This window comes from Corvus moneduloides, chromosome 30 (genome assembly GCF_009650955.1).
Source record: "Corvus moneduloides isolate bCorMon1 chromosome 30, bCorMon1.pri, whole genome shotgun sequence".
NCBI classification, from domain to species: Eukaryota; Metazoa; Chordata; class Aves; order Passeriformes; family Corvidae; genus Corvus; species Corvus moneduloides.
Window position 1 is genome coordinate 1,773,323 of NC_045505.1, and position 20,245 is coordinate 1,793,567.

Here is a 20,245-nt window from a genome sequence, read left to right on the forward strand (position 1 = left end):
CCCTGCATCCCCCAAACCCTGCATCCCCCAAACCCTGCATCCCCCCAAACCCTGCATCCCCCCAAACCCTGCATCCCCCAAACCCTGCATCCCCCCAAACCCTGCATCCCCCAAACCCTGCATCCCCCCCTCCGCTGCGGGGCCGTACCGGGGGTGTCCCCGCGGGGGCCCGGCCCGGTCCCTCCGCCCGCGCTGGCCCCGGTGGCGGCCGGGCGGGGGGGTCCGGAGTGGACGGGGGAGGGCTCGGGGCCACCGGGGGAGGGTCCGGAGGGGCCGGGGGAGGGTCCGGGGGGCCCGGGGGAGGGCTCGGGGGGCTCGCGGGGAGGGCCGTCCCGGCTCGGGTTACAGCGCCCGGGGGGCGGCGGGGCCGGGACTTAAACGGGGCCGCGGGGCCGAGCGGGCACTGCCGGCCCCGGGCGCGGATCGGGCGCAGCCGCCTCGCCATGCCCGGACACCGCCCGGCCCCAGGCGGCCGCCGCTCCGAGCCCGTCGCCACCGGCCGGGTCCCCGCAGCCACCGGGGCCGCCCCCCGGCCGCCCCTCCTGCTCCTCCTCCTCCTCTGCCTCGCCGCCGCCGCCGCCGCGCAGGACCGGGACCTCCGTGAGTGGCCGGGGATGGGGACAGGGAGGGGACGGAGCGGGGACAGAAAGGGGGGAGCAGGGGAAAGTTTTGGGGCAGCGCCGGGGGGGGCGAGGGGGACACGTTGAGGGAAAGCTGGAGGAGGGGAGAGGGGGACAGCGCGGGGACACCGGGGAACAATGGGGACAGAGGGGACAGGGAGCGGAAAGGGGACGGGGGACAGCGGGGGACACCACGGGGACATCGTGGGACAGCGTAGGACGGTGTGGGATGGACGGGGAGAGTTTCAGAGTGGCAGGGGAGGACAGCTCGGAGCGTGGGGACACCAGGGGACAGCGGAAGGAGAGTGGGGGACACTGTGGGGACATCGGGGAAAGTGCCAGGGGAATGTGGGCGCAGGGGGGGCAGTGGGGGACAGGGAGGGACACGGGGGGACAGCACGAGGAGAGTTGGGGACAACGGGGGACAATGGGAAATGAAGTGGAACAGGGAGGGACAGCCTGGGGGACAGCGGGAGGACAAGGTGGGGCAGGGAGGGACAGCCAGAGTGGGACACTGGAGGATGGCGCAAGGCAGGTGAGGACACCGTGGGAACGCTGGGGGACAGTCTGGGATCCAGGTGTGTGGCGTGGATGGAGTTTAGGGACGGTGGGGAGGGACAGGGACAGCCTGGGATGGCCGGGGGGGCACAGGTGGGACATGAGGACAGCAGGTGACAGTGAGGGGACAGAGGGACAGCCAGGGGTGTAGGAGATGAGCTGGGGCAGGGGGATTGGCAGAGACAGTGGGGGACAGGCTGGGGGCATGGGGGACTCCCTGGGATAGTGGGGGGACAGCCTGGGGACAGCAGGGTCTGCTTGGGGTCACAGGGTCCGGCTGGGACAGGGCGTGCACTGAGGGCCAGCCCTAGGCTATGTCCTGGGGACATCCCATGGGACACTGAGGTACAACCTGGGGTCCCAGGGGACACCTGGGGACCCTGGGGCACCTCCGGGGACACTGGGACACATCCCAGGGACCCTGAGGGGCACTCCGGGGACCCTTTGGATACCCGGGGACACCTGGGGGACATTCCACAGACCCTGGGGACACCTGGGGACCCCGGTGTGCAGCCTGGGAACACCAAGGCACCTCCTGGCGACCCCCCAGGAGTACCCGGGTACCTCTGGGCCACCTGTGAGTTCAGCCTGGGGACATCAACCCCCCTTGTCCCCGAACCTGTGGGGACACCGGTGCCACGGCCCGTGTGCCACCAGAGCCGCGGGGACCTCGGGGACATCCGGGGGGACCCGGGGAAGGGGCGGGGGGGTGGGCGCTGCTCGAGGCTGCGTCCCCTTCGCTGCTTCGGGGCCTCCTCGGGGGCTCAGAGCGGGGCTGGCACTGCCACCACCCCCTGCTGGCTGTCCCCGCGCTGTCCCCGCGCTGTCCCCGCGCTGTCCCACTCACCGGGGCTTGGGGCCCCATTGGTGTCCCCTTCCTCCTGCTCCCCGTGCTCAGGCAGGGCAGGCACTGCCACCACCCCCCTCCTGGCTGTCCCCGCGCTGTCCCCGCGCTGTCCCCGCGCTGTCCCCGCAGCCGAGGCTGGCAGCTGCCCGCAGAACGGGGCTGGCAGTGCCACCCCCCTTACCCCGCGCTGTCCCCGCGCTGTCCCCGCGCTGTCCCCGCAGCCGAGGCTGGCAGCTGCCTGCAGGACGGGCACCGCTACAGCGACAAGGACGTGTGGAAGCCGGAGCCGTGCCGGATCTGCGTGTGCGACACGGGGACAGTTCTGTGCGACGAAATCACCTGCGAGGAGCTGCGGGACTGCCCCAGCCCCGAGATCCCCTTCGGAGAGTGCTGCCCCATTTGCCCCAGCGAGCAGCCCAGCGGTTGTAATTTATTTATTCCCCCTAATTAGTTAATTAATAAATAAATTACGCGGCCATGGATGGTGGCATCCATGCGGCAACACAGGGAAAAGGCAACTTCACCCAAAACAACTGGGGGAAAATCGTCCCCAGGGGAAAAAAATCAGTTTTTACCCCCTGGAGATGGTGGGGTTGAAAATTTGGAGGTTTTGAGGTTTTTTAGATAGAAAAAATGGGGGGAAATCGGCCCCGGGGGCAGCCCGGTAGTTCTAATTTATTTATTTCCCCTTAATTCCTTAATTAATTACCTAGACATGGATGGCAGCATCCATGCGGCAACACGTGGAAAAGGAAACTTCACCCCTAAAAAAACTGAAAAAATCGGCCCCCGGGGAAAAAATCATTGAGGTTTTTAGCCCTGGTTGAGAATATGGAGGGTTTGGGGATTTTAGACAGAAAAAATGGAGGAGAGGCAGGAGGGGATTTACACCCCCGGCAAAGGGGTTTGGTGGAAATCCCCTGAAATTGTGGGATTTCACCCCAGAATGAAGGAAAACCCCTACCCCACTTCCTCCAAAACCCCGAAAGTTGCCTTTTTTTAACCCTTCCCTGCCCCAGCCAGGGGGGGATTAAAGGGTTGAGCGCCCCCCAAAAGCCTCCAAACCACCCCAAAAAAGCCCCCTCGCTGCTGGCCCCGCTTTGGGGGAGCCCCCAGTGCCCCCCAGTTTGGCCCCACAGCCCCCCCAGGATGGAGCCACCTTGTGTCGTCCCTGCCCCAAATTCGTGTCTTCTCCCCTCATTAATTTCTCTTTATTTTTCTTTTCTTTGGGGTACCCTACAGGGCAGCCCGGCCCCAAGGTGAGCAAATTTTGGGGGCGTTTGTCCTGAATTTTGGGGTGGGTGATTTTGGGGCTTTGCGGGGCTTCGGGGAGAATTTTGGGGCGGTTTTGGGGTCTCTGGGTTCATTCCTGGGGGGGTCAGCAAGAGGAATTTTGGGGTGGTTTTGGGGCCTTGGGGGGGGTCAGAGAAAGGAATTTTGGGACAGTTTTGGGGCCTTGGGGGAGGGAGGGGTCAGAGAAAGGAATTTTGGGGCGGTTTTGGGGTCTCACCCTTTGCTTTGCCCCGCAGGGACAAAAAGGTGAACCCGGTGACATCAAAGATGTGAGTGGGGGGGACACCCCAAAAAAGGGCTGGGCCGGGGGGGGCGGGGTTGAGACATCCCAAAAAGGGGCTGGGACCCTCCCAGCCCTGATGTCGTCCCCCCTTTGTGTCCCCACAGGTTGTAGGACCCCGAGGACCCCCGGGCCCGCAGGTGGGAGTGGCTCCGGGCTGGGAAATTTCTGGAATTTTTGGGGGAGGGGGGATCTGGGGCGGGGGGGGGGGAGGGGATTCCTGACCCCCCCCTCCCATCCTGCTCCTCCCCTCCCCCTGCAGGGCCCCGCAGGTGAGCAGGGACAGCGAGGAGACCGCGGCGAGAAGGGGGAGAAGGTGAGAGGGACTCCCCTCAAATCCCCAAAAATCCTCTGCGACCCCCCAAAAATCCCTAAAAATCCACTGGGAACACCTCAAAACCCCCGGTGACCTCCCCAAAATCCCAAAAAATCCCTTTTTTTTGTCCCACCCAAAATACCCAAAAATCCCTTTTTTTGTGCCCCCCACCCCAGGGTGCCCCCGGTCCCCGGGGCAGGGATGGGGAACCCGGAACTCCAGGAAATCCCGGCCCCCCCGGCCCCCCCGGACCCCCGGGACCTCCTGGCCTGGGGGGGGTGAGTATTTGTGGGAGGGGTTAGGGTTAGGGGGTTAGGTTGGGGGGTAGATGGGATTTGGGGGGGGATTGGGGGGGTTTGAGGGGAATTTTAGGGTGTTTCATGGAAATTTGGGGAAACTTGAGGGGGATTTGGAGGGGATTTTGGGAGGTTTTGAGATGACTTGGGGGGGATTGAGGAGACCTAGGGAGGTTCTGAGGGGGGGGTTGGGATGATTTGAGGCGTTTTGAGGGGAATTGGGAGGATTTTGAAGAGTTTTGAGGGGGATTTGGGGGACTTGAGGGAATTTGGGTGGGTTTTGAGGGAATTTGGGTGGGTTTTGAGCGCAGTTGCGGAGGTTTTGATGGTAATTGGGTTTTTTTGAGGGGAATTTAGGGGTTTTTTGGGGGTGTCTGGGGTGCTGAGCCCCCTTTCCGTGGCAGAACTTTGCGGCTCAGATGGCCGGGGGCTTCGACGAGAAGGCTGGAGGGGCTCAGATGGGCGTCATGCAGGGACCCATGGTAACATCCCCCCAAAATCCCCCCAAATCCCCTCAAAATCCCCCCAAAACCCCCTCAATCCCCCCCAAATCCCCACAAAACCTCCCCAAATTCCCTCAATTCCCCCAAATCCCCCTCCAAACCCCTCCCCACCCCTGTGCAGACTGATCCCATTCGGGACTCCACTCCAGGATCCCCAGTTTTGGGGGGTCTCCCCAATTTTGGTGGCTTTGGGGGTGTCCCCCCCCGTGTGACATCGCTGTGTCCTCCCAGGGCCCCATGGGACCCCGCGGCCCCCCCGGGCCCTCCGGCTCCCCTGTGAGTATTGCCCACCCCCCCCAAATTTTGGGGCGTCCAGGCTGGCTGGTGCCACCCCCACTGATGTCACCTTGTCCCCACAGGGTCCCCAAGGATTCCAAGGCAACCCCGGCGAACCCGGCGAGCCTGGCGCTGCTGTGAGTGTCCCCAAATGTCCCCAAACCCCCTCAAATCAGGGCTCAAATCAGTGCCACCCCTCAGCGCCACTCATCTCCACCTCTCTGTCCCCTTTAGGGTCCGATGGGTCCCCGGGGACCTCCAGGACCTCCTGGAAAACCCGGTGACGACGTGAGTGACATTTGTGACATTCAGCTGTGGTGGCAGCTGCCGAAGCTGAGCTGAGAAGGGACAAAAAGTGACATTTTTGTGTCCCCAGCCCTCTCAAATCCCATTTTCCCGCAGGGTGAGACCGGCAAACCCGGGAAATCCGGCGAGCGCGGCCCCCCCGGCCCCCAGGTGAGCGTGGCACCGGTGGCCCTGCGACAAAGCCACCGCTGTCCCCTCGCTGTCCTCTCCCTGTGCCCAACTCGCCCCTCTCCTGCCCGCAGGGCGCTCGTGGCTTCCCCGGGACCCCCGGCCTGCCTGGAGTCAAAGGCCACCGGGTGAGTGCGTGTCCCCTCCCTGTGTCCCCCGTGTCACCCCCGGAGTGGCTCTGTCACTGTCCCACCCCTGCTGTGTCCCTGTCCCCAGGGCTACCCGGGCCTGGACGGTGCCAAAGGAGAGGCGGGAGCACCCGGAGCCAAGGTGAGAAGGGGTGACAGTTCCTGGGGCTGGGGACAATTCCCCGGCTCTGGTGACCGTCCCCATGGCCCGGTGAGCATCCCTGTGACACCCAGTGACCGTCCCCTGGCTCTGGTGACCGTCCCAGTGACACCAGGGGACCGTCCCCGTGCCGCGCTCACCGCTGCTCCTCCCCGCAGGGCGAGTCCGGCTCCCCGGGTGAGAACGGCTCCCCCGGCCCCATGGTGAGTCCGGCGCTGGGAGAGGGAAACTGAGGCACGCCCGGGGAGTGCTCGGGAAGGGGCAGCACCCCCGGGCCTCACCTGTCACCCTCTGTCCCCGCAGGGTCCCCGTGGGCTGCCTGGAGAGCGAGGACGCCCCGGCCCCTCGGGCGCTGCGGTAAGTGCGGTGTCACCCGCGGCCCTGGTGGCACCTGGGGGTAGCAGGGGGGACCTGTCCCCCCCCGTGGAGCCCCCCTGTGACCGCTGTCACCCTCTCCCTGCAGGGCGCTCGTGGCAACGACGGCCTCCCTGGCCCAGCCGGACCCCCCGTAAGTCCAGGGGGGGTTGGCACATCCCCGGACCTTGCGTCACCCCCCCGAGGAGACAGCGGGGTCCCCCAGGACACCCCCGAGCCCGGGGGGACCCTCACGCTCCTCTCGCCCCCAGGGTCCCGTCGGCCCAGCAGGAGCCCCCGGCTTCCCCGGTGCCCCTGGCTCCAAGGTGAGGGGAGAGGGACGATCCCGGTGGGGACAAGAGGGTCGCGGTGTCACCCTGACCCTCTTTGTCACCTCCCCCTAGGGTGAAGCAGGTCCCACAGGAGCGCGGGGACCCGAGGGTGCCCAGGGGCCCCGCGGAGAATCCGGGACCCCCGGCTCGCCCGGCCCCGCCGGCGCCCCCGTAAGTCCCTGTGTCCCCTCGCCCTGGTGGCTCTGTCCCCGCCGTGTTGTCCCCTGAGCTGGGAGAGGCGGGGACGGAGCCGGATCCGGGGAAACTGAGGCACGGAGCTCAGCGGGGTCTGCTCGTAGGGGAACCCAGGTACCGATGGCATCCCCGGAGCGAAGGGATCGGCGGTGAGCGGGGACGGGGACAGGGATGGGGACAGGCGTGGGAATGGGGTTGGGAACAGGGATGGGAATGGGGACGGGGATGAGGACAGGGATGGGGATGGGGACAGGGACAGAGACAGGGATGGGGTGTCCCAGCGAGTCCCTGGGACTGGGAGGGGACTGGCCCAGGGTGAGGAGCAGCTGCGCTGGGATTTGGAGACATTTGAGTCCCCTGGGGGGGCACTGAGGGATGGGGGATGGGGGACACTGGGGAGTATTGGGGGACAGTGAGAGTGCTGAGGGACTCTGGGGGACACGGAGATGAGGGGGCATATTGGGGGGACGCTGGGGGACACCAAGGGGACAGTGGGGACACTGGGTGACATGGAAATGTGCGGAGACACCAGTGGGACACTGGGGGACACTGGGGCTGCAGGGACAAGGTGGGATTTGAGCTGCTGGGGGACAGGAGCTGCTGGCGGAGGGGGGGACACAGGGGACACTGGGGACACTGAGGGGAGCATGGGGACGGTTCGGGGTCCATGATGTCCCCCGGTGTCCGCAGGGCGCCCCGGGCATCGCTGGCGCTCCAGGATTCCCCGGCCCCCGCGGCCCGCCCGGACCTCAGGGAGCCACCGGCCCGCTGGGCCCTAAGGGACAGACGGTGAGAGACCCCCGATGGCCCCCGGGGACCCGACCACGCCCGCTGACCGCACCCCGGACACTGACCACGCCCAGTGACCGCGCCCCGGGCACTGACCACGCCCCGTGACCACGCCCCTGGCACCGCCCACGCCACGCCCACTGACCACACCCCAGCCAGGGGATGAGCACGCCCCTTCTGCCCCAGGCCACGCCCCCTTAACACCTTCCCCTTTTGGGTGTCCCCTCCCCAAAGCCACACTCGGGTCACTCCAGGGTCACTCCCGGGTCACTCACCGGCCACCCGGCCCTGACCCCTGAGGGGACACTGGGGGGGGGGGGGGGGGGGGGAAAGGGGTGGGAATGGGGACAGGGATGGGGACAGGAATGGGATCAGAGGTGGGGACATGGATGGGATGGGAATGGGGACGAGGGCCTGGAGGCCAGGCCGGGGTTGGGGTGGGGACAGCCCTAAGGACGCTGTGACTTTGTCGTCCCCCTCCCCAGGGCGAACCCGGCATCGCGGGCTTCAAAGGCGAGCAGGGACCCAAGGGAGAGACGGTGAGTGTGGGGGGGGCACCCAGAGCCCCCGGCCAGGGTCCAGCCCTGACCCCTCACTGACCACCTGAGTGTCCAGCCCCAGCCCCATCACTGCCCCTCCAAGGGTCCAGCCCCCGCCCAAGGTCCATCCCTGACCCCTCGCTGCCCACCCGGAGGTCCAGTCCCAGTCCCTCATTGCCCACTCGAGTGTCCATCCCTGACCCCTCCCTCCCCATCCCAGTGTCCATCCTCAGCCCCTCTGTCCCCACCGTCACCGCCTCGGCCCTAATGAGTTCATTCCCCTAACGAGGCCCCTCGAGGGGCAGCGTCCCCCTCCCCGCGGGGGGACAGTGGCGGGGGTTGATGGGACAATGGCCGCAGTGTTCGCGTGTCCCCCCTTGGGGACATCCCTCCGCCTTGGGGACATTTTCCCCTCGCCTCATTAACCACCCTCAATGGGGCCCCGCCGAGCCCGGCGCCAGCAGGGACATGAGGGGGGACGCGAGGGGGACTCGGGTTTATGGGATTTGTCCCCGGAGGGGTTGGGGAGGGGACGAAGGCTCCTCGTGACCCGTTTTCCTCCTTGTCCTCAGGGCCCCGCAGGACCCCAAGGTGCCCCTGGACCAGCTGGGGAGGAAGGGAAGAGAGGAGCCCGCGGAGAGCCCGGAGCTGCCGGACCTTTGGGGCCACCTGGAGAGAGGGTCTGTGGTCACCCTGATCCCAAAACATGGACCCCGATCCCCAAAAACTGACCCCAATCCCAAAAAAACTCCCCTGACGCCAAAATCCTCCTCCTCTTCCTCCTCAGGGCACTCCCGGCAACCCCAAAAAACCTTCCCAGACCCCAAAAACCAACCCTGGATCCTAAAAATATTCCGCAGATCTCAAAACAACTCCCTTGACCCCACAAATCCTCGTCTTCCCCCACAGGGCGCTCCCGGCAACCGCGGCTTCCCCGGGCAGGACGGGCTGGCCGGCCCCAAGGTGGGACTTTGGGGACACTGGGGGTGTCCCAGGGGTGACAACCCCGAATCCACCCCAAATGCCCCCAGATCCCCCCAGACTGACCCCAAATCCCCCCATCCCGCAGGGGGCCCCAGGTGAGCGTGGCCCCGCTGGCCTGGCCGGCCCCAAAGGAGCCACCGGCGACCCCGGACGCCCCGGAGAGCCCGGCCTGCCCGGAGCCAGGGTGAGGGACAGCAGTGACCCCAAAAACGGGGACGGGGTGGCACCTGTGGGGTCTGGAGGGTGGGTGAGGGGGCTTGAGGTTGGTAAGGTGGTTTTGGGGGGGCTAAATGTGACTTCGGGGTCGGTGAGGGGGTTTTGGGGTCGGTGAGGGGGTTTTGGGTTTGGTTAGGGTGTTTTTCAGGTCAATAAAGCGATTTTGGGGTTGGTTTAAGGTGATTTTGAGGTTGGTAAAGGTGATTTTGGGGTCGATAAGGTGCTTTTGGGTCACTAAGGTCCTTTTGGGGTTAGCCAAGACACCCTTTGGCATCAAGACCTTTTTTGGGGTTTCGTCTGGTGCTCTTTGGCGCTAATTAAGACCATTTGGGGTTATTTAAGACGCGCTCTGCTAATTCCAACGCTCTTTGGAATTCCCAAGGTGTATTTACGGAGCACAGCTGCCCTTTGGGGTCATCCCATGGCCATGGGGTCAGGCCCCCACACCAAGGGATGTCCCCAAACCCTTTTTGTCCCCACAGGGTCTCACTGGCCGCCCTGGGGATGCCGGACCCCAAGGCAAAGTCGGCCCCACGGTGAGTGACACCCCATAAGGGGTTTGGGGTTGTTTGAGGTTTTTTGGGGTTTGGGGTGGGGTCCTGACCCCTCTGTCCCCACAGGGTGCCCCCGGTGAGGACGGGCGCCCCGGACCCCCCGGCCCGCAGGGGGCTCGGGGCCAGCCTGGCGTTATGGGGTTCCCCGGTCCCAAAGGTGCCAACGTGAGTATGGGCCCTTTTTTACCCCTAAAAAAAAAAAAACCCTGGAATTCTCCCCGGCGCCTGGAACCCCAAATCCTCCATCCTTTTTTAGGGTGAGCCTGGAAAAGCCGGGGAAAAAGGACTTCCTGGAGCGCCGGGGCTGAGGGTGAGGTTTTCTGTCCCCACAAACCCCAAAAAGTCCCATTTTGGTGCTGCTCCACCCTAAAAGCCCCCGAGGGGGAAACTGAGGCGTGGGAAGGGGGGAAATGGGATTTATGGGATTTGGGGCTCAGCGGGGTTTCCCTTCTCTGTAGGGACTTCCCGGCAAGGACGGAGAGACTGGAGCTGCTGGACCCCCAGGACCTGCTGTGAGTGAAACAGGGCAAGCGTGGGATTGGGGCTAAAAATCCCAAATTTGGGCTAAACACCCCCCAGATCTGCTGGGGGATCCCAAAACCCACAAATCCCCGGCCCACGTGGTCCTGGGGCTTTTGGGATCCCCAAAATCCTGGGGGTGGGGGGGAGGTGGGAAGCCTGAAATCCCAAAGGTTTGGGGGTCCTTGAGCTCTGTCTCTTGTGGATTTTGGGGTCCCCAAAATTTTGGGGTGGGAGAAGCCTGAAAAGGTTTTTGGGGTCCTTGAGCAGCATCCATCCCACAGGGCCCCGCAGGGGAGAGGGGAGAGCAAGGAGCCCCCGGCCCCTCTGGCTTCCAGGTGAGCACTGGGATTTGGGATTTGGTATTTGGGGTTTGGGATTCGGGATTATTTGGGGTTTGGGGTGGGGGTGGTGCCACCCCAACCCCGGAGTCTCACTGTCACTGCCTTCACGTGGCTCCTGTCCCCTCCCAGGGGCTGCCAGGGCCACCAGGTCCCCCCGGCGAGAGCGGCAAACCTGGAGATCAGGTGAGACCCCCCCCTTTTCCCCCCCCAGGTGGGGTCGGGACCCCCAAATCTGCCAGGCCTGACCCCAAACCCGTTTGTCCCCTTCCCACAGGGTGTTCCTGGAGAAGCTGGAGCCCCCGGGCTCGTGGGTCCCAGGGTAAGTGTCACCTGTGAGGGGTGCAGGGGTCCCACAGTGTCACCTGTGAGGGGTGCAGGGGGGTCCCAGGGCATGGTTGTCCCCACCCAGGGCCACCAGCTCCGTGCTGGTTCTGTCCCCATCCCACCCCCCGGTGCCACCCATCCCGGTGTCCCCTCCTGAGCTGTCCCCGCTGTCCCCAGGGCGAGCGCGGCTTCCCCGGTGAGCGCGGCTCTCCCGGCGCCCAGGGCCTGCAGGGGCCCCGCGGCCTCCCCGGCACCCCCGGCACCGACGGACCCAAGGTGGGTGAACCGATGGGGCAGCGCCAGGGGGCTCAGTGCCAGCACGGTGGGGGTGGCACCCCAATAATGTCCCTTTGCTGCTTTAGGGCGCCACTGGCCCCGCCGGCCCCAACGGCGCCCAGGGACCCCCAGGGCTGCAGGGGATGCCCGGGGAGAGAGGAGCAGCCGGAATCGCCGGTCCCAAGGGGGACAGGGTGAGTGAAGGTGACATGGGGGTCACAAGGTGTCACCAGGGCCACCAGGGCTCAGCTGGGCTCACGCTGGCCCTGTCGTGCCCCGCAGGGAGACGTCGGAGAGAAGGGACCTGAGGGAGCCCCCGGAAAGGACGGAGCTCGCGTGAGTGAGACGGGGACAGGGGGAGGAGGGGGCCGGGCAGGGACACTCACGGTGGCCAGCCTGGGACACTCATGGTGGCCAGTCAGGGATGTTCATGGTGGCCAGTGAGGAACACTCTTAGTGGCCTCATCCTCATGGTGGCCACCCAGGGCCCCTCCCGGTGGCATCACCATCCCCTCTGTCCCCACAGGGTCTGACCGGTCCCATCGGCCCCCCCGGCCCTGCTGGCCCCAACGGCGAGAAGGTGAGACCAGGGTGGCCCCACGCTGCTCCCGCCTGGATAGACCCCAGCGGATCCCTGGGGCAGATCCCACCCTGACCCCACAACTATCCCTCCTTCTTTTCCAGGGCGAGTCCGGCCCCCCCGGCCCATCTGGAGCCGCGGGTGCCCGCGGTGCCCCTGTAAGTGCCACCTGTCCCCCCCCCCGGTGCTGCCGGTGCCACCTGTCCCCACTCCGGTGCTGACAGTGCAACATTTGCCCCATTCCCTCAATTTTCCCCCCATTACCCCCACAGGGAGAGCGTGGAGAGCCCGGGGCCCCCGGCCCCGCTGGATTCGCTGGACCCCCGGTGAGTTCTGTCCCCGCTCTGTCCGTGTCCCCGGTCCATCCCTGTGACCTCAGTCTGGCTCCGGCTGCTGACTGCTGACCCTTTCCCAGGGTGCTGATGGACAACCCGGAGCCAAGGGCGAGCAGGGGGAGCCCGGCCAGAAGGGCGACGCCGGCGCCCCCGGGCCCCAGGGTCCCTCCGGGGCTCCAGGCCCGCAGGTGGGTCCAGCTGGGACCCCCCAAATTGGGGCTGAGCCCTTCCGGGGGTCCCTCATCCCAGGAGTTCCAGGAATCGCCGCATCCTGACTGTCCTCACCCTTTTTCTGCTTCTTCCCAGGGTCCCACTGGTGTCACCGGCCCCAAAGGAGCCCGGGGCGCTCAGGGTCCCCCGGTGAGTGTGGGGGGATGGGGGAGGGGATGGGGGTGGGAATTAGGGGATGGGGGAGGGGCGGGATCTGAGCTGCTCTCGCCTCCATCCCCAGGGAGCCACCGGATTCCCCGGAGCTGCCGGACGCGTTGGACCCCCTGGCCCCAATGTGAGTGTGGGGGAAACTGGGATCACTGAGGGGAAGCTGGGATCACTCGAAGCAGCCAAGATCGCTTGGGAAGATCTGGGATCACTCAGGATAGTTGGGATCACTGGGGGAAAACTGGGATCGTTTGGGAACAGCTCATTTGGGGACAGTTGGGATCATCTGGGGGGAGCCAGGATCCCTCAGGAAGCTCTGGGATCACTTGGGACAGTTGGGATCAGCCGGGATCGCCGACCCCCAGCTCTGGGGCTGGGCAGCCGCCACTCCCCACGATGTCCCCGAACCAAAGCCACGCCCGGGTGCCACCCACCTTCCAAAGGGACAGTTCCCAGCGCTCTCCAACCCCTGGGCAGCGCCAGGACTGGGATCAGGAATGGCTCAGGGATGGATCAGGACTGGGATCAGGAATGTCTCAGGGATGGATCAGGAACATGGAAACCTCTCCTGTGTTCGCTCTAACCCTGATCTCTCCCCCCAGGGTAACCCCGGCCCCCCTGGCCCCCCCGGCTCCGCGGGCAAGGACGGCCCCAAGGGCGCACGGGGCGACGCAGGACCCCCGGGCCGGGCGGGGGACCCGGGGCTGCAGGGCCCCGCTGGCCCCCCCGGCGAGAAGGGCGAGCCCGGCGAGGACGGCCCCGCGGTATTTGGGATTTGGGGACACCCCCCCGGACCCTCTGCCACCCCCCCGAGTGGCGCTGACCCCTCTCTGTGTCCTCGCAGGGTCCGGACGGCCCCCCCGGTCCCCAAGGGCTGGCAGGACAGCGCGGCATCGTGGGGCTGCCGGGGCAGCGTGGCGAGCGTGGATTCCCGGGGCTGCCCGGGCCCTCGGTGAGCGGAACCCCAAAAAACCCCACAGTCCAGGAAGAAATGGGAGCTCATCAGAGGCAATTTCGTGGCGCGGAAGGATTTCGGGAGGGTGCAGAGTGGTGGAAGCTGCTCATCCCCATCCCGGCGTTTCTGGGATCGCAGCTCTTTCCATGCCCAAAAAATGTCCCAAAATCTCCCAAGGCTTTTCCCCACTGACCCGGCCGCGCCCAGAGCAGCGTGACACCTTTTCCATAAGAATTTGCCACCATTCCCACCTCTTTCCCACTGGGAATTTGTGCCCCCCGAGCTCTGGGGAAAGTTTGTGGCCGATGAAGGTTTGAACTCCCTGCCTTTCTCCCGATTTCCTGCTGCTCTTCCACCCTCAATCCGAAGGGGTTTGGGGCCAAATCCCGGCTCTGTTCCGCATCCCTGGGACAGCCAGGGATGTGCAGGGATTCGGGAGGATTTAATTCCTGCACGGAAATTCCGAGAGCTGTGAGCCGGAGCCGCAGTTTTTGTGCTGCTCCAGCCTGGAAAAAGGGATCGGCGGGGCTGGGAGAGGAGGATGAGGGCTCAGGGATGTGGAGCGGCAGGAATTGGGAATTACGAGACCTCCCCAGATCATCGTGGAATGGTTTGGGGTGGGAAGGGACCTTAAGGATCGTCATTCTCACCCCTGGAATTGTCCCTGGACGGGGCTTGGAGCCACCCGGGAGAGCGGCAGGTGTGGGATAAACGGGGCTGGATGAGCTCGAAAGTCCTTCCCAAAAAACCCCGCGATTCCATGATCCCGTTCCAGGGCTCAGAAATCCCTGAGGGATGCACGGAAAAGCGGAATAAAGGCCCAAATCCGATATTTCCCAGCCCCTTGAGCAGTGATCTCTCATCCCGGACTCACTCCCGCGGGGGTTTTCCCGGTTATTTTTAGGGAGAGCCTGGAAAACAGGGAGCGCCTGGATCTGCTGGAGACCGCGGACCCCCCGGCCCTGTGGGACCCCCCGGGCTGACCGGGCCGGCCGGAGAGCCCGGACGGGAGGTAGGAAAATCGGGAATGTCTGGAATATCCAGGATGGATCCCTGGCTGATCCTGGGGCGGGGACAGCCCTAAGGGTGCTCCCGGAAAATGCCGGCGCGTTTTTGCCGTGGGATTTTGCTTGGAAAAAACAGTTTTCCCCCATCCCAAAGGCAAAAGCTGAATTTCTCCCCTTTTCCCAGGGAAGTCCCGGCTCTGACGGACCCCCGGGCAGGGATGGGGCGGCCGGAGTGAAGGTGAGCTCATCCCGGATTTCTCAAGAGCCCGAATTCCCGGGATTCCTGACCCTGGTCCCGGATCTCTCCCGTTATCCCTGTGTTCCCCAATCCCAGAGCCGGGATTCCCGGGATTCCTGATCCCATTCCCTGTTCCCAGGGCGATCGTGGCGAGACCGGCCCCGTGGGTGCTCCCGGTGCTCCCGGCGCTCCAGGAGCTCCCGGCCCCGTGGGACCCACTGGAAAACAGGGAGACAGAGGAGAGACGGTGAGCGGGACATGACGGGATCAGGGGAGAGGGAATTATCGGGAATCATCCCGAATCCAGGGCATGGAGCTGTTCGAGATCATCCGGGAATGGCACCGGCAACAGCTCCTGAGGATTCCCGAGGATTCCCGGGATCCTGGTTTGGGATCTGCCCGGGAGCTCCAGGAGATAAAACTTGGAATGAACTGGGAGCTCCAGGAGTTGGAAATTGGAATATCTGCAGTGCCTGGGAATCCCAGGAGATAAAACTGGGAATGAGCCGGGAATGCCAGGAATTAAATCTGGGAATATCTGCAGTGCCTGGGAATCCCAGAGAGAACTCTGCTCCTTTCTCCCACAGGGTGCTCAGGGTCCCATGGGTCCCTCCGGCCCCGCTGGCGCTCGGGGGATGCCGGTGAGTGATTCCCGCACATCCCGCCCGGAATTCCCACTTGGGATCCCGGTTTGGGGTCCCAGTTTGGGATCGGCCCTGTTCCTGAGCCACTGTGTCCCCCTTGCAGGGTCCCCAGGGCCCGCGCGGTGACAAAGGCGAGGCGGGAGAGGCCGGTGAGCGTGGCCTGAAGGGGCACCGGGGCTTCACCGGGCTCCAGGGGCTGCCCGGGCCCCCCGTAAGTCCCAGGATTTGGGATCACAGCCTCCCATGGATCCCAAATCCCCCATTCTACACCCCAAACCCCACATCTCACATCCCAGCACCCCAAATTCTGAATCTCACATCCCAAATCCCACATTCCCACACCCCAAATCCCACATCTCCCATGGGATCCAAAACCTTCCACCTTCCCATCCTTCCCAGGGTCCTTCTGGAGACCAAGGCGCTGCCGGGCCTGCGGGTCCCTCCGGGCCCAGGGTAAGTCCTGGGATTTTGGGGGAAAAACAGAAAAAAGTGGGGGAAAACATAAAAGGAGCCACCTCTGAGCCTCGCCTGATCCTGGAATTTTGGGGGGAAAACAGAAAAGGAGGGAAAAGCAGAAAAAGGGGCACCTCTAAGCCCCCCCTGGGTGCAGGGTAAATCCTGGAATTTTGGGGAAAAGCGGAAAAGGCGGCACCCCCTGGCTCGGTGCCACACCCAGGGGTGGCAGCTCCGTCCCTGACACACCCCGAGCCCCTTCTGGTGTTTTTCAGGGTCCCCCCGGCCCTGTGGGCCCCTCGGGCAAGGATGGCTCCAATGGGATGCCCGGGCCCATCGGCCCCCCCGGGCCCCGCGGGAGGAGCGGCGAGCCCGGCCCAGCGGTGAGTGGGGAACCGCGCGGGAGCGGATCCAGCAGGGCAGGGTGATCCAGCAGAGGAGGCAGATCCAGGTGGCCAAGGGGTCAGGGTTAGGATGAGGGGAGGGGGATCCAGCAGAACAAAGGGATCCAGCAGAGGAGAAGGATCCAGAAGGATGAAGGGATCCAGAAGAGCAGGGGGATCCACGAGGAGAGGGGATTAGGGTTAGAATTAGGGGCAGGGGATCCAGCGGGGCAGAGGGATCCTGCGGGGGAGGGATCCAGTAGGATAGGGGGATCCAGAGAACAAAGGGATCCAGAGAACAAAGGGATCCAGCAGGGCAGGGGGTTATGGTCAGGATTAGGGGCAGGGGGATCCAGCTGGACAAAGGGATCCAATCCCCAGCCCACCCTGCCATGAGCTCACCCCCTCCCTCCCTCCCACAGGGTCCCCCCGGGAACCCCGGCCCGCCCGGCCCCCCCGGACCCCCCGGCACCGGCATCGACATGTCGGCGTTCGCGGGGCTGGGGCAGCCCGAGAAGGGCCCCGACCCCGGGCGCTACATGCGGGCGGACGAGGCGGCGCCGGGGCTGCGGCCGCACGACGCTGAGGTGGACGCCACCCTCAAGGCCCTCAACAACCAGATCGAGAGCATCCGCAGCCCCGAGGGCTCCCGCAAGAACCCAGCCAGGACCTGCCGCGACATCAAACTCTGCCACCCCGACTGGAAGAGTGGTGAGAGAGAGGCTCTGGCCCTGTGTCCACCCTGCGGCCAATCCCTGCCTCCGTCCCTCTGCCCACCCCTGTCTCCATCCCTCCTCCATCCTTGTGTCCACCCCTTTGGCTGTCCGTGTCCATCCCTGCCTCTATCCCCGCCTCCACCCCTTCCTCCTCCTCCCCTCCACCACCCAAGTGGACACCCAGGATGGCGCTGACCTTCTCACTGACCCCCACCACCTGGCGGTCACTCACTCGGTGCCCTCCGGCCGCAGGCGATTACTGGATCGACCCCAACCAGGGCTGCACCCTGGACGCCATCAAGGTCTTCTGCAACATGGCCACGGGGGAGACGTGCGTGTACCCCAGCCCCGGCAGCATCCCCAGGAAGAACTGGTGGAGCAGCAAGGCCAAGGAGAAAAAGCACGTCTGGTTCGCCGACACCATCAATGGTGGCTTCCACGTGGGTGTCCAGCCGAGATGGGGTCAGGGAGAGGGCTGGCGGTGGAGTTTTATGGAAAAGTTGGAGTTATGTCCTTCTTTGGGGTGAAATTTTTGGCTGTTCTATCAGATACGGGGTGATTTGAGGATTTTAAGGAAATCTTGGAGTTGATGTCCATCCTTGGGGTGGAATTGATGGGTTTTGGATCACATATTGGCTGATTTAGAGATTTTATAGAAAGTTTGGAGTTGATGTCCTTCTTTGGGGTGGGGTTGATGGGTTTTGTACCAGAACTGGTTGGTCCAGAGAATTTTATGGGAAAACTTGGAGTTATGACCTTCCTTAGGGTCAAATTCATGATTGTTGGATCAGAACTGGTTGATTTAGAGGTTTATGTTGGAAGTTTGGGGTTGATGTCCTTCCTTGGGGTGGAATTGGTGGTGGCTGGATCAGCTATTGGGTGATCTTGAGGATTTTATGTAAAGTTTGGAGTTACGTCCTTCTTTGGGGTGAAATTTTTGGTGGTTCTATCAGATACTGGGTGATCTTGAGGATTATAGGGAAATCTTGCAGTTGATGTCCGTCCTTGGGGTGGAATTGGTGGTCGTCGGATCAGAACTGGTTGATTTAGAGGCTTTTATGGAAATCTTGGCATCGGGCCGTGACACCTACACCCCTCTGGGAAAGCAAGCTCTGGGAATCCCCCCAAAATTCCCAAAAAAAAAGCTGGCTGAAAGCCTCCCTTCCCCCTTGCAGTTCAGCTACGGTGCCGAGGACCTGGCACCCAACACGGCCAACATCCAGATGACCTTCCTGAGGCTGCTGTCCACCGAGGGCTCCCAGAACGTCACCTACCACTGCCGCAACAGCGTGGCCTACCTGGACGAGGAGTCGGGCAGCCTGAGGAAGGCCCTGCTCATCCAGGGCTCCAACGACGTTGAGATCCGCGCCGAGGGCAACAGCAGGTTCACCTACAGCGTGCTGGAGGACGGCTGCACGGTGCGTGCCGGGGCAGGAGGGAGGAAATTGGGGCAGAATCCTTAAGTCGTGGGATTAACGAGGTTGGAAGAGACCTCTGAGGTCAGCGAGGGCAGTTTGTGAGCCGATGCCACCTTGTCACCAAGTGCTGCCACTCCAGGCTTTGCTTAAACACCCCCAGCTGGCGATGGCGTTCCAGGGATCCTCCAAACCCCATTTTCCGATGTTTTTCCCTCAGAAACACACCGGGAAGTGGGGCCCCTCAGTGCCTGACAATAAATTGGGGTTCAAACTGAGATTTAGAAGGTTTTAGAAAGTTAAATAACACCGTTTTTGCCCATTTTTCCCTCAGAAACACACCAGGAAGTGGGGCCCCTCAGTGCCTGACAATAAATTGGGGGTCAAACTGAGATTTAGAAGGTTTTAGAAAATTAAATAACACTTTTTTTGCCCGTTTTTCCCTCAGAAACACACCGGGAAGTGGGGCAAGACAGTCATCGAGTACCGCTCGCAGAAGACCTCGCGCCTGCCCATCGTGGACATTGCACCTATGGACATTGGGGGACCCGAGCAGGAGTTTGGGGTCGACCTCGGCCCCGTCTGCTTCTTGTAAAAAAAATGGATTTTTTTGGTGTGGTTGTTTGGTTTTGGTTGTCGTGGTTTTTGTTTGTTGTTGGTTTGGTTTTTGTTTTTTTTTAAAAAGCCCAGCCCGATTCCTTAAAAAAAAAAAAAACCACAAGAAATGGGATCCACCCCAAAAAGGAGCTGAGAAGTTCTGCACTGAAAGGGCTCACCCCGAATCAGGGAGCAACCACCTCGTGCCATCACCAGATTCGAAGGAAAAACCCATTAATATTTATTTATTCTCTTCCTGGAAGACCTGTTTTTGAGGTCAGGTGGAGGTGGGAATGTCAGTGATCCCTTTTTCCTGGAAAAAAATGGGATTTCGCCAGTCCAGGTATCAAAAATCCCCTCCCTGTCCCAAATTTTCCCCTTCCCCCAAGCAGGAGTGTTCATGTATAATATGAGTTTAAAAAACACACAAAAAAATTCAAAAAATGGTGCTATTCTTGTAAAACAAGTCTGTATTTTTTAACATCCGTTGGTATAAAATGAAAAAAAAATCTAAAAAAAAAACTTTTGGTGGAAAGTAAAAGTTGAGTTGGTTTTTCTTTTCGGGTGTGTTTGCAGCAATTAAAATCTTTCCTCCCCATTTCAACTATTGTAAAATTGCTTAGGTCAGGAAAAAATCCCTTTTAAATCCTCAGTTTGGGTTAAAACTGCAAATTTTTTTTGGTTGAGATACTTCAAACTAAGGGGGAAAAGGGGAAAAAATAAATTAAAAAAAAGCCAAAAAAGAGAAAATTTTGAAAGTGAAAATTTTGAAGTGGAAAATCTTGGAAAAGCAAGAGGTTTAATTGCGGAACTCTTGTCCCATAATTAGGATGGGGACAATCCTGGTGTCACCAGGGTAGGGGGTGGCTGTCCCCTCCTCCCCACGGATTTTATGCTATTTTTTACCTGCAAAAGCTCAATTTTGGGCTGTTTTGCAGCACTGGAAGTGGGAGACTCCGTGGCCCTCACCTCTTGTCCTGCCGTAAAAAATCCCGTATGGAAATTCCTCTCCTCCCCAGACTGTTCATTAGAGGGGAAAAGCTCAGAAATGGGATTTTTTTTAATGATCTTGAAGAAAATCAGCCCAGTGACCCCGAAGAGCCCCAAACCTGCTTGGATTTCACATGCAGGAGGCCCCAGGCAGCTCCTAAGTGAGGAATTCCTGAGTTTCATCCCAATTCTTTTGGGTCAAATCTCCTCTTTTTGCCTCTGCGGATGGCGAAACTTTGCTTGGAGAAATTATAACTGGAAAAGATTTTAAGAAACAACTTTTTAAAAGCCATTTTGGGGCACAATTTATGTTTTAAACCTTCCCCAGCCTTGAGCACAGCAGCTGCCAACTGTGGCCAAGCACCAAAACACTGGCA

At 62.3% G+C, this 20,245-nt stretch overlaps 1 protein-coding gene across 3 annotated transcripts; it reads left to right on the forward strand.

Moving 5' to 3' along the window:
• Positions 1-428: 428 nt before the first annotated feature.
• Positions 429-19,419, forward strand: COL2A1 (collagen type II alpha 1 chain). 3 transcript variants are annotated; one of them, XM_032094071.1, is made up of 54 exons: positions 429-600; positions 2,247-2,450; positions 3,268-3,284; positions 3,555-3,587; positions 3,706-3,738; positions 3,861-3,914; positions 4,091-4,192; positions 4,615-4,692; positions 4,945-4,989; positions 5,073-5,126; positions 5,224-5,277; positions 5,392-5,445; positions 5,538-5,591; positions 5,680-5,733; positions 5,910-5,954; positions 6,055-6,108; positions 6,215-6,259; positions 6,378-6,431; positions 6,510-6,608; positions 6,737-6,781; positions 7,323-7,421; positions 7,907-7,960; positions 8,533-8,640; positions 8,870-8,923; positions 9,030-9,128; positions 9,643-9,696; positions 9,781-9,879; positions 9,971-10,024; positions 10,173-10,226; positions 10,518-10,571; positions 10,707-10,760; positions 10,852-10,896; positions 11,079-11,177; positions 11,264-11,371; positions 11,460-11,513; positions 11,704-11,757; positions 11,862-11,915; positions 12,030-12,083; positions 12,173-12,280; positions 12,399-12,452; positions 12,544-12,597; positions 13,073-13,234; positions 13,315-13,422; positions 14,330-14,437; positions 14,617-14,670; positions 14,810-14,917; positions 15,258-15,311; positions 15,418-15,525; positions 15,714-15,767; positions 16,043-16,150; positions 16,573-16,861; positions 17,119-17,306; positions 18,042-18,284; positions 18,730-19,419. In XM_032094071.1, exons 1-54 carry the CDS (start codon positions 444-446, stop codon positions 18,874-18,876), a joined length of 4,533 nt encoding a protein of 1,510 aa, XP_031949962.1. In that variant the 5' UTR covers positions 429-443; the 3' UTR covers positions 18,877-19,419. The 3 variants fall into 3 exon arrangements, with proteins under 3 accessions (XP_031949962.1, XP_031949963.1, XP_031949964.1); XM_032094072.1 differs by having other exon boundaries at positions 2,247-2,447; XM_032094073.1 differs by lacking the exon at positions 18,730-19,419 and adding an exon at positions 18,502-18,591.
• Positions 19,420-20,245: the final 826 nt, after the last annotated feature.